The sequence below is a fragment of the Notamacropus eugenii genome, chromosome 1 (assembly GCF_028372415.1).
Source record: "Notamacropus eugenii isolate mMacEug1 chromosome 1, mMacEug1.pri_v2, whole genome shotgun sequence".
NCBI lineage: Eukaryota > Metazoa > Chordata > Mammalia > Diprotodontia > Macropodidae > Notamacropus > Notamacropus eugenii.
In genome coordinates, this window is record NC_092872.1 from 419,770,640 (window position 1) to 419,783,887 (window position 13,248).

The following is a 13,248-nucleotide window of genomic DNA, read 5'->3' on the forward strand; positions in this document are numbered from 1 at the left end:
GTCTTGGACAAGTTACTCCCCTATTTGGGCTTTGGCTCTTTCACTTGTAAAATGATGGATCTGGATCAGATGCCTCTAATGTCCCTCCCAGCTCTCAGTCCATGTTCTTTGGTTAGATCTGTGAATGTCTACTGGACTATTCATTGGCTTCCTCCCTGCTAGTCCATGAGGAAAGGACAGCTGGAGCTAAATCGTTGTGGGAGGAGCACTTCCTTTTCTAGTTGTCTTACAGGTGAATAGTGCCTGTCTATCTGAGGTTCTGGGCTCTTACCATAGGAATGCAAATGACATTTTGGCATTTGTGTTACAGTTAAGTAATTTTTTCAGATATAGTATTGATTTATTCTGGTTTATGTATTAGTGCAACTAGAACATCCTCAGACTAAGTGCCTTTAGAATATTCCATAGGGAAAATTTCTATTTTTAGGGCCAGGACCCAAGCTTCTGTTAGGAGGACTAGGTCTAAGAGGCTAAAGTAGGAAAATATTTCTGTGCTTTCCTTCCTCTCTTACTTGTCCCCCGCTGCATCTGGGACCATCTCCAGTTGTCCTGATCCATATTTGGCCACTGGACCCAAATGGCTCTGGAGGAGAGAGTAAGGTTTATGACTTTGCACAGCCCTGCCTCACTTAAATCCAATTCACTTGCAAGTCATGGCATCATCTCCCTGATGTCATGGTCCTCTTCGAGAACAAAGAACAGACAACAACTTGTCATTAGTGTAGATTTCTCTAGAAATTTCTTCTTCCTGAAGGTCATTTGCCATTTGTGTATAAGGTCTTTTACAACTCTGTTTTCTAGCTAACAGCTTTGGCCTGGTCTTTATCTAGGCAGCTTCCAGACTCTGTGAACTTATATTGAAAAATGGATGTGAATTGATGAAGACACAGAAGCATTAAGTGTATCCTACTTAAGATGAGAGAAGGTTAATTTTTAAAATTTGATTTATTTTTAAAAACATTACCTACACTATATGCCTTCCTCTTTTAGCTAGCTCTTTCTTATAATAAAGAGCAGAAAAGAGGGAGGGAAAAATTCAGGCAGCCTAGTCAATGTATCAAAAAAAGTCTTATTATGTTGGATATAGGTGTTCCACACTCTATGCCCCCCATTTCTTCAAAATCTAGGGAGGAGGTGTCTTCTCATATCTCTTTGGACAATGTTCCTTTAAAAAAGTTTCTAAAATTAATTTTGGCAAAGGGAATGAAATGTTGTTGATAGACATTATAATTTTAGAGATATGTTCCCAGGGGTTACAGTTTTTACACCTTGTCAAATATCTACATGCTGCCATCTTCATTCTCAGGTGTCATCCTAGTCAGGTGCTAACATGATACCATTTTTTGATACATTCTTACATTCTATTTATTCTGTATGTTGCAAGGGAAACATTTTTCAGGTAAAAATTATCTAATCCTAACTCTGTCTTAGTGTCAGGAATTTTCTAATTGGAAAACTTAACCAATGGTAAGAATGGATCAATCTATTCTATCTGATTGGTAAATTTGGATCAGCATAGAGTAGCTTGTTCACTTTGCAGGTAGTATGGCTGGACAAAGCACCTGTGTGACCTTGAATGAGTCATTTAATAGTTTTCCTTTTGGTAAATGAGGAGATTCAGCTAGATGTCAGATTCCTTCTAATTCTGGCATCCTGTGATTCTTATGTAGTGGTAACAATGCACAAGATCTATTTCAGAGATGAATCTAGCTAGAATGGAATGTTTTTATGTGCAGTAAAGGGGAATAATGGAGATCCTTGAATTCAGGGTTGATGCAGTTGGGCTTAGCCTGTAAGTAAAGGGGAGGCACTGAATGTATGAAAAGCATTTATAAAGCACTCACTATGAGCCAAGGACTGTGCTCATTGCTGGAGGTACAAATACAGAAATGAAGTAAATGATCCTGACTCTAAAGAAGCTTATCTTCTAATGGGGGAGACTACATTAGTAGAGCAGTGAAAGCCAGGGAAGAGATTTTAGTATGGAAAAGCCATAATAGAAGACTTCACTAATGTACCCTTTTCAAAGCAATGGCAATACTGATTTGTTTCCCAAAGCTAAAAGTGGAGAGGGGAGTTGGGTGGCATGGGTGTGGCTGGTCTTGGGCTAGTTTGAAATAGAAGAGGGCCGTTGGAATTAACACTCATTCACTCACCAATCAGGACTGCTCAGATATTAGGGTAGGTGTTACAAAGCTAAAGGACATTGAGTAGGCCTATGAAGATTGAAGTAGCTCCTGTCTTCACATACACTGAAAAGGGGGGCAGGGGGAGCAAGCAGGAAAGTATGAAGGCCAGCTATGAAATCTCATAGTGGAAGGGCAGATATTTAGCTGTGAGAAATGAGCCCAGCCAACAATCCCCCAGCTGCAACATGCTCACCTTAAACAAAGAACAATACTTGTTGTGAAGTCAGGAAAGCTTTTATTAATCTTTATGTTTGTTCCTCCTGAATGAATGAGTGGCTCTCAAGTAAGGCTATAGGAAGATTACAGTACGTTCAGACCAGTGCAAGCCCTTTTGTACTGTCCCAAATTGGACTTCCCACCACACCATCTCCTCTCTGATGGGCTTTCACTAAAACCACTCATCAAGCCTGTGCACAAGTTTCTGACCTTTACTCCTACCTAGCTAGGTCACAACTCTAATTAACTGTCACCACTCAAAGCTGGAAGTTTTTACCCTGTGGAAATAGAACTCTTCCTTGTTTCCCATAGTAGTTAGGTTAAGTATTTGCTTCATTGCTCAGTGAGGCTTCCAGGGCCCAACATGCGGTAAGGTCAAATTGTAAAGTTAATTGTGGGCATTTATTTTTATGTGGAGGCAGGATGTAGGGCATGATGTGGGTTTATAGGATGGAAAATGTAGAAAATTATTGGGATCATGCAATAAACTTCGTTGAATTTGGCAATATTGAAATATATGAAATTTATAATTTTGCTTTTAGGTGAGTATATACTGTCCACCTGAATCTGAAATATAATAGTACTTTTTCTGATGGACTAGAGCTATGGATGTGATTGAAGAGCAGCTGACTAGGAGTTTTGACTCTTTAGTTATAAATATTATTGTATCATGGAACATAATTCATATATTCATCTAGTAATGCAGCTGTATTATTATGAACAAGGCTTTCTTTTTTGTGGATATCTGGGTGAATAGATGAGATTCTTTCATGATTTTTAAGAATTATGGTTACTTAGGGCTACTCATAGACCTTTCAAAAGGGTCTGTCTCCAATTGTATATATTTAGAGTTCATTATAGAATAAATAAGTGGATAGATATTTGCCTCTTTTTCTTTAAAGTAAATTTTTAAGGATATTTTTATATTAACCTATGTTGCCTTGTTTCCTACTTTCCAGAGAACTAACCTATATAATAATAAATTAAAAAGAAGAAAAAAAGTTCAGCAAAACTACCTATATATAAAAAAATCTGACATTATTCTTACCTCATGATCCCCCTACATTAGCAAAGATACACCACTCCCTAACTCTTTAAGTGTTTTACAGTAAAAAACTCAGGTGAATTTTTTGATTTTACTAAGTAAAATGAGAAACAAATATGTGTGTGATAAATGGGTACACTTTTGTAAGATTTTTTTTTTTATATTCAGTTAATACTTAGAATATTTGTCTTGATGGAAAAATGAATGCAAGTGCATGGCTCTTTTGAACACAAATAAGGGTTAAGTATATTTTCTAAGTAATTTTTAATTCCTATAAATGATGTATGATAGTAGTTTTGTGTTGAACTGTGTTGAAAAGTTGTTTCTGTAATTGAAATTCAAGTGTTAGACTTATGATATATTTTTGCATTTTAGGTACTTATACTGTGAAATTTTATGATGGAGTAATTCAGACTGTCAAACATATTCATGTCAAAGCTTTTTCCAAAGATCAGGTGAGAAACACAGTTTTGTGCTTTGCATGTGATTTGAATAATTGTAATGTTTTGGTTGCTTAAAGAATAAAGACATTGGTTTGTTATGATGGTGGCAAAAATGTTTATCCTTTTACTCTGACACAGATTTCACAGGAAGGAAAGAAAATATTTCTGGGTAAAATACTTGGTAATGGGGTTGATTTATAATTCTCTTTAACTCAGATTCCCTAAGATGCAGACACATACTTAGCTGTCAACATCTGCATTTCTATGATCCTTGTCCTTCTTTCCTTGCTCTTCATATAAAGCCATTATTCACTCAGCTTGTACAAGTGGCCTGAGGAGACCTGAAGAGCATTCCTTTTTAGGTTGCTCTAGTGCCCTGGGATGATAGCTGTTATTTTATTTTCTTGGTTATCTCATTCTTGAACCTAATAGGATTAATTCCTTCTCAAAACTGTGGTTTGCAATGGCCCATTGGGATATTTTTCCCTTTAAGTGAATTTTACTCCCACTACTTAATGAGGCTTCTGTGGAGAAGAGAGAATTTAAAATATGGATATTGACTTTTGTTTGTTTATAAAATTATAATTTTTATTGTTGGTATTAATTGTTGAGACACTTAGAGATAGCCCAGATTTTTAATGAACTTTATTAATGAATTAGTAAAAGTGTTTATGTTAATCATCCAGTGAAGCTACTCACTTCTTTAGTGGTGAGTCAGTGTAGTAGTTTTCAGTAGAGAGTGATTCACATCATGGAGTCTTGCCCTTTGATATAATTAAATGCTTCTATTTGCCTTATAAGTTTAGTAAATGTTTCTCTAAGTATGTTACATTATAAAGGAAACAGCTAATCTATTGAACAGATAAAAAATTCTGGTGTTTCAACTAGTTATCTTTTCCTTTCTATTTAATGATATAATCCAGAGGCACTAAAGAGGACAACTAAATTTCATTAATTCAGCTTCTTATTTGGGATTTATAAAACAAATGATTTTGATGTGGGGCTTAAAATGTCCTGTTTCTTTTAAGAAGAAAGTGGGTTGCTAAATTATTAACGAATCCCTTCATGTGGTAAATGTAATGAATATTACTCTAAGGTAAAACCTGAATGTACTTGAAGGTTTTTCTATACTTCCTAATAGGTTCATACCCTAGATCTGTTTGAATGATGGCCTTTTTTTTTCTTTGCTGCCTGGCCTCTAGAGTACCTGAATTCCTCTGGCTCTCCTGGCTTGAATTAAAAAGCAGAATAGAACAGAAATCTTCCTTTAGTACTTTAATCAGCTAAGACAGCTTTACTAGTTAACCTGGTTAGCTTACATAATTAAGGGAAACAAAACATTAATTTTAAATGTTTGATTAAAATAGTCTTATTGTTGAAGAAATAATATGTTTTTTGATCCTGCATAAGGAATCCTCACCCCAAATCTCATCCAGTGTTTTGGTGTTATTTCTCTCATTTAGCTTAGTCTTTGGGCAGATGTGCATCTGCTTGTGCGTCATTTGAATACTGGGCTAAATTCCATGGATGTGCTCATGAGCAGTCTGGGATTTGAAAGTTAATTTCAAAGTTGCAGCTTGTCTTGTAGGAGCCACTTTGCATTTGAAGATGATAAAGGCTCACAAGCATCCCTTGAAGGGTAGGATTCCCTGGTACTTCTGCTCTGGATCTAGGACCAGCCACCTGGGTTGGAAATAGATGGATAAAAAGAAGGTTAGACAGACAAAAAGACACAAAGAAAAAAAATTTACTATGTATTGACTGTGCCAAGCACTGTGCTAAGGGGCATCTGTGGCAAGTTTCTTTTTAGATCACTTCATGTGGATGTTTGCCTGTTTTGTCTATGTACAGTTTTGATCCGTTATAGGTATTTAAGTGATATTTATCTTATATTATTAGCTTGAACTTTTCATGTAGTACGTTAATTGGTCCAAAAGGGTATATTTTGTTCTATGTTTTCATTGCTCTTAACATCTTTATGTTGGTTATAATGGTTTCAAAAAGAATGAGTCATAGTAAATAGTAAAATGAGTAATAGATTAGGAAAATCTTTTTTTATTACCTTGGAAAGGCTTTATTTACTGTAATGTCATTTTTTTGTTTATACCTTTGTCGCATGAAATAGGTCTTTTTCCATTTCACATGTCATGTACGGTAGAATACTTTGATCTTTCCTTGCCAAGGGGTAACTGCGCTGTAGCCTTTTTGGCTAAGAGGACAATAGCATCTGCCTTATCAGAGTCTTTGAGCTCTGTGATTCAGGTTCTCTGATGCGCGAGGATTTGTAGACTGGTGGTCTTATATTATTTAGAATTCTTAGCCTGGATCTTCTGAATGAATTTTGACTCTAGATTAGTTGTTATTTGAAATGAGGACTGATAGAGCTTCCTTTCCCTTTCTCTATGCTATTCTTGCTAAGGTAGGGGCATTCAGAGAAAGTTATCTTGTTACCTGAAATTTCACAGACTGTGGGTTCAGGTTTTATTGTTGTTAGATATTCTTGAGAGAGAATGGTTTGCCACTTAGAGGCAGAAATGAAAATTATCTAGGACATACAGCACACGTCCTTGATCTGATCATGACCATCACCATGCACCATAGGCTTGGTAAAGGACTCTACCTGGAGAATAGTAGTGGCCAGTTAAAGCACTCATCCTCCACTTTGTAAGGATCATTTTCAGGTGCCTCATATGACACACAGTAAAAGGGACCAAGGCAGAGTTTGGCCACTGAGTGCATGTGTTAAAAAAGCCTCTCTGATGATACTTCTAAAACCATGGACTGAGGATAGATTTACCTATTATTTATTGTACTTGGCAGTTTCTGCATACGGGTAGTGAATTATTTATTTTTTTATTTTTTATTTTTTTATTTTTAAAATTAATTTATTTAACTTTTAACATTCATTTTCACAAAATTTTGGGTTCCAAATTTTCTCCCCATTTGTCCCTTCCCCCCACCCCAAAACACCGAGCATTCTAATTGTCCCTATCACCAATCTGCCCTCTCTTCTATCATCCCTCCCTTCCCTTGTCCCTATCTTCTCTTTTGTCCTGTAGGGCCAGATAGCTTTCTGTACCCCATTACCTGTATTTCTTATTTCCTAGTAGCAAGAACAGTACTCAACAGTTGTTCCTAAAATTTTGAGTTCCATCTTCTCTTCATCCCTCCCTCCCCACCCATTCCCTTTGGGAAGGCAAGCAATTCAATATAGGCCATATCTGTGTAGTTTTGCAAATGACTTCCATAATAGTCATGTTGTGTAAGACTAACTATATTTCCCTCCATCCTATCCTGCCCCCCATTGCTTCTATTCTCTCTTTTGATCCTGTCCCTCCCCAAGTGTTGACTTCAAATTGTTCCCTCCTCCCATTGCCCTCCCTTCCATCATCCCCCCACTCTACTTATCCCCTTCTCCCCCACTTTCCTGTATTGCAAGATAGGTTTTCATACCAAAATGAGTGTGCATTTTATTCCTTCCTTTAGTCGAATGTGATGAGAGTAAGCTTCATGTTTTTTCTCTCACCTCCTCCCTTTTTCCTCCACTGAAAAGTCTTTTACTTGCCTCTTTTATGAGATAATTTGCCCCATTCCATTTCTCCCTTTCTTCTCCCAATATATTTCTCTCTCACCCCTTAATTTCATTTTTTAAAGATATGATCCCATCCTATTCAATTCACTCTGTGCTCTTTGTCTGTGTGTGTGTGTGTGTGTGTAATCCCACCAACTACCCAGATACTGAAAAGTTTCAAGAGTTACAAATATTGTCTTTCCATGTAGGAATGTAAACAGTTCATCTTTAGTAAGTCCCTTATGATTTCTCTTTGCTGTTTATCTTTTCATGCTTCTCTTCATTCTTGTGTTTGAAAGTCAAATTTTCTTTTCAGCTCTGGTCTTTTCATCAAGAATGCTTGAAAGTCCTCTGTTTCATTGAAAGACCAATTTTTCCCCTGAAGTATTATACTCAGTTTTGCTGGGTAGGTGATTCTTGGTTTTAGTCCTAGTTCCTTTGATTTCTGGAATATGATATTCCATGCCCTTTGATCCCTTAATGTAGAAGCTGCTAGATCTTGTGTTATCCTGATTGTATTTCCACAATACTTGAATTGTTTCTTTCTAGCTGCTTGCAATATTTTCTCCTTGACCAGGGAACTCTGGAATTTGGCCACAATGTTCCTAGGAGTTTCTTTTTTTGAATCTCTTTCAGGAAGGGATCAGTGGATTTCTTGAATATTTATTTTGCCCTCTGGTTCTAGAATATCCTTGATAATTTCATGAAAGATGATGTCTAGGCTCTTTTTTTGATCATGGCTTTCAGGTAGTCCCATAATTTTTTAATTGTTTCTCCTGGATCTATTTTCCAGGTCAGTTGTTTTTCTAATGAGATATTTCACATTATCTTCCATATTTTTATTCTTTTGGTTTTGTTTTGTGATTTCTTAGTTTCTCATAAAGTCATTAGCCTCCATCTGTTCCATTCTAATTTTGAAAGAACTATTTTCTTCAGTGAGCTTTTGAACCTCCTTTTCCATTTGGCTAATTCTGCTTTTTAAAGCATTCTTCTCTTCATTGGCTTTTTGAACCTCTTTTGCCAATTGAGTTAGCCTATTTTTCAAGGTGTTATTTTCTTCAGCATTTTTTTGGGTCTCCTTTAGCAATGTGTTGACCTGCTTTTCATGCTTTTCTTGCATCTCTCTCATTTCTCTTTCCAGTTTTTCCTCCACCTCTCTAACTTGATTTTCAAAATCCTTTTTGAGCTCTTCCATGGCCTGAGCTCATTGAATATTTATTCTGGATGTTTGGGATACAGAAGCCTTGACTTCTGTGTCTTTCCCTGATGGTAAGCCTTGTTCTTCCTCATCCAAAAGGAAGGGAGGAGATATCTGTTCACCAAGAAAGTAACCTTCTATGGTCTTATTTTTTTTCCCTTTTCTGGGCATTTTCCCAGCCAGTGACTTGACTTCTGAGCTTTCTTTCCACCCCCACCTCACCTCCAGATCTACCCAGCCAGCACTTGGGGTCTGAGATTCAAATGTTGCTTCCCAGCCTCAGGGCTTTGGGTGGGGGCAGGTCTGCTATTCAGTGTGAGATTAGGTTCAGGTGCTCAGGTGGGGGCAGGGCCACCTCACAGGGCTCAGTTCCCTCAGGGGGTTTATGCAGAGACCTTCAACAATGGATCTGGGCTCCTGCCTGCTTGGGGAGCCCCTGTCTGCTGCTGCCTCCTGAGGGGGCCCCCCGAGCCATAGAGATACCCTGTTCCCCTCCCTGCGAGCCAAAAGGATTCTCTCACTCACCCCTGGCGCCTGTGGGTGGAGGGACCTGCATGTCTGCTAGAGATTCCATCCCTGAAGCCTGCTTGGATCTGCTCCTCTCGGTGCCCCGCAGCCAAGGCAGGGCTGGGCTCCGCTCTGGGTCCTGTGCACGAGGGACCTTTGGTACCTGTTTTTCAGGGCTCTCTGGAACAGAAATCTCCTCCACTCCGTGTTCTGTGGCTTCTGCTGCTCCAGAATTTGTTGGGAGTTCTTCTTTACAGATATTTTATGGGCTGTGGGTTCGGAGCTAGCATATGTGTATCTTTCTACTCCGCCATCTTGGCTCCTCCTCTCAGGGTAGTGAATTCTTTATAGAATTGGAGAACCAGATTTCAAACCCATTACTTATCAAAAACATAGGAGTATGGTAAACCTTTTTGTTTTTTTAAGTTTTGAAGGTATTTTTAAACAATCACATTTGAATGATTCTTTTGAACAAAGCAGTGCTAGGTGGACATAGAATAAATGTCATCTCATATTTATTTGTCTTTCAATCTTTGTAGAAGCCTTCCACTTTAAAACTGTAAGTAATCACAAAAATATTTCTCACTGCTATTTTCCTTGTTTTAGAATATTGTGGGCAATGCCAGGCCTAAAGAAAAGGATAATGAAAGCCTTTCATCTCCTGATAACCGAGAGAAGTTTAAAGAGCAGAGAAAAGCGCCTACTCATGCTAAGAAAGACAAAGATGACAAGACTTTAAAGGCTGAAAAGAGACCCAGACAGCCTGACAGAGAAGGAAAGTTAGTCAGTCCTGAAAAAGGGAAGGGGTCTGAAAAAGGTCTGCCAAAGAATGAGAAAGAAGACAAGGAGAATATTTCAGAAAATGATAGGGAATATTCTGGGGAGACGCAGGCAGACAAGAAGCCTGAGAATGACATTGTGAAGAATTCACAGGAAAATCTAAGAGAACCCAAAAGAAAGCGAGGCCGGCCCCCTTCCATACCTCCATCTGGTGAGTTCTGAAGAGCATGCATGTAGTTGCAGAAACTCCAGCATGACTTTTCTGCAGGAAATGATCTGTTTGTTATGGTGAAGAGGAGTTGTAACACAAAGTGACACAATTTTCACTGGCTTGGAAAAGTTCTTTAATATCCAGGTGCTGTCTCTGAGATTATAAATATACATAGAGAATTGAATTGTGCTGTTGTCCTTAAGCAATGACATCAGCAAGTCAGCAGATTATTTTTTGAAGTTGACATGCACAGTTGCATTTGGAACTGCATTGATAGTTATACAGAAGAAACTTTCATGCAGACATAAACTATTTCAACAAATTCAGATGCTTTTTGCTTGTGCATATTTGATTAATTTCATTTATGTCACCATATTAGCAACTGCTGAAAGGAAACTCAAACTAAGTCAATTATTCATCAAAGAGAAGAGTTTCAAAATTAAATCAAGACAATGTAAATACGATAGGAAAAGTTAGCCATATGTATCAGGATACATTGAAAGACAAGTGTTTAAAGATGTACTACAGCTGGGAAGGGGAAGTGGCATGAAGTTTGTAATCCAGAGGCAGTTTTCAAAGATAGTTTGGAAGACTATAGGATAGTACAGTATTTTTTCAATTGTTAAATTGTGTCTCTTTGTTCCTAGACAAAAGGTAATATGCTAAAGCACAAAAGGACATCAAAACAGAACTCAGGAAAACTGGGTTTGAATTGTAACGCAAACTTGCTGTGTGTGAACTTCCTGGATCTCATTTTCTCCCCTCTGTAATATGATAGGGTGAATTTGGACTCAAAGGTCCGTTCCAGCTCTATAATAGTCTGTTCTGTATGACAATGTTCTCTGATCCAGTGTACAGATGATATTAAGTAAAATTCTGTTACAACAAACTCTAAGAGATTATTCAGATTATTTTGTTGCCTTGGAATTTGTTGTAAAAATTACTTGAAAAAGTTCTGTTCAGTGGAGTTTGGGAGCTTCTTGGGTTACATATATTTTTGGTTGTAATGAATGTAATCTGTGTTTGACTTTGGAATGTGTTTTTGTATTCCCTTCTGAATAATGGGATGTTGTGTAGACCTGTATATGCTCAAGATATTCACAAATCTAAAAAAAAAAATTCAAACTGTGAAATGAAATTCCTCCTGAAGGACCAGGAAGTTATCTAGCTCTTCCACTTTGTTTCCTTGTACCCTACTTTATATGAGAGAAGGGGTGGGGAGGGGGAAAGGGGAAGAGGAGACTGAAGGGATAAGCTTTGATGGGTGAAAATCAGCTTTTGATGAGATTCTTTTACCCCTCCCCCCAAGCTAGTTATCTTTTTGGTGCTTAGCCTCCTTGAGTAGGTAGAAATAATTATTTTTGCTTAGAAACAAACAGTTGGCAGTATCAGTAACAGACATCGCTAAATTATGCCAGTAAGAATTAAGAATAAAAAGAGCAAAGAATAATGAAAAATTCTTTGCCAAGAATAGTGAAAGTATAGTATAGAAAGTAGAGAGTATACTATAACAGCAAATTCAGTTAAGCTTTATGAAATTGTTTATGAGATCCCATATCAAGATATTCTCATATTTCTTATATTCATACTAGGTAACTTTAAGTTACCTGATTTTCCAGATAGAGTTTGAAACCATAATCATGTAAAAGAGTTTAGGAATTAGACTTTATGATGGTATCTATACAGCATTCTTACTGTATACTTACCAGTCAGTCATTTCACTGAGAGTTCCTATGAGAGCCTAGAAGACTTTGGAAAATAGCCTGGTAAAGTGGAAGGAACCTTGGCTTTGGAGTCAGAAGTTCAAATCACAACTCATACAGTTTGCCTGTGTTACTTTGGGTCTAGGTTTTCTCATCTGTAAAATGAAGAGTTTGGACTAGATAGCTTCTGAGCAAGGGCTATTCCACCTCTAGATCTATGATACTAAAGGATAGGAGAAATGGCTTTTAAAAATATTTACATTGTCAGATATTAATTTAGTTGGTTATCATAGCTCTTTGACACTTTTTCAAGAAAGTTAATTATTTTGACATTTGAGCACCAAGGCTTAGGGGAACGTGAGTATGAGTTGGAGTAATGAAGGTTGAGTTAAAAGGTTTGTGATAGGAGTAAAATGTAAAAGAGAAGTGGAACATATATGCTGCTTTATATTAGTTGTCTGCAATGTGTCAGCACCTCTTTTATGGATAATAACTTGATGAATAGCTCCTTCTACCTTTATGAGGCAATGGTGAAAGAACGAGAACAATTGGACTTGCTTTTCTTACATAAAGCAAACAAATTAACTGATTATGAGGTAATTTTCATAAAGAGATATATGTCCTTGAATGTGTCAATGAAGTTAGCTTGGTTTTCTTCTCATTTTTTAAAATTTGCATTGATTTTGTAGAACCAAATTCCCAAACTTTGCAACCTATAACATTGGAATTAAGACGCCGAAAAATATCAAAAGGAACTGAAATTCCATTGAAGCGCTCCAGGCTTGAAAAAAATTCATGTGAGTATTTTGTGTGTGCACAAGAGAGAGAATCTTTAGCTTGATTGATAGATCATGGTTTTGATGAAGCTAAAGTGATAACTTTTGTCTTATATTACTTAGTTATCTTGCATATTTGAAGCTATTCCACAGTAGAGCATGGGGTGAGGCTGGTGCAAAACCTTAACTGATGTTAGGAAAACAAATATTTAACTATATCCTGTTCTGAGGGTGAGTTAATAACATGAAGGATAGTACATTTGATTTTGAACATACTGTGATATAACTTTAATGACTTGGCAATTATTTTAGTTTCTCATTCAGAGCAAAATGCTGTATAAACCATATTATTGACTTCCAAAATTGTAATTTGGGACTTGTGGGGAGTCTCCAAATAGACTTTAATATCTAGAATTTGTGAATGACCCCCCATTTCATGTATTTTTAGATCATAAACCTTTATATAAGTAAAATTTTCCTTTGGCAACAAGATCACAGCCTTTTAAAATGTATAAAAAAGGAAAATGTTTCCTTTTGTGTACTGGAATAAGATTCCATAAGTTTCTGGCAGATACTGAATAAGCAGGTAATCCAGCCCAGAAAGTCAGT

At 37.0% G+C, this 13,248-nt stretch overlaps 1 protein-coding gene across 6 annotated transcripts in view; it reads left to right on the forward strand.

Moving 5' to 3' along the window:
• The window catches only part of PHF20 (PHD finger protein 20), a 118,742-nt gene that overhangs the window by 35,420 nt on the left and 70,074 nt on the right, over positions 1 to 13,248 (forward strand). For all 6 annotated transcript variants that reach the window (XM_072631374.1, XM_072631373.1, XM_072631376.1 and 3 more), the window contains exons 5-7: positions 3,826 to 3,905; positions 9,776 to 10,160; positions 12,553 to 12,660. In XM_072631374.1, the coding sequence (XP_072487475.1) occupies positions 3,826 to 3,905; positions 9,776 to 10,160; positions 12,553 to 12,660 (573 nt within the window). The remainder of the gene's footprint in view (positions 1 to 3,825; positions 3,906 to 9,775; positions 10,161 to 12,552; positions 12,661 to 13,248) is intronic.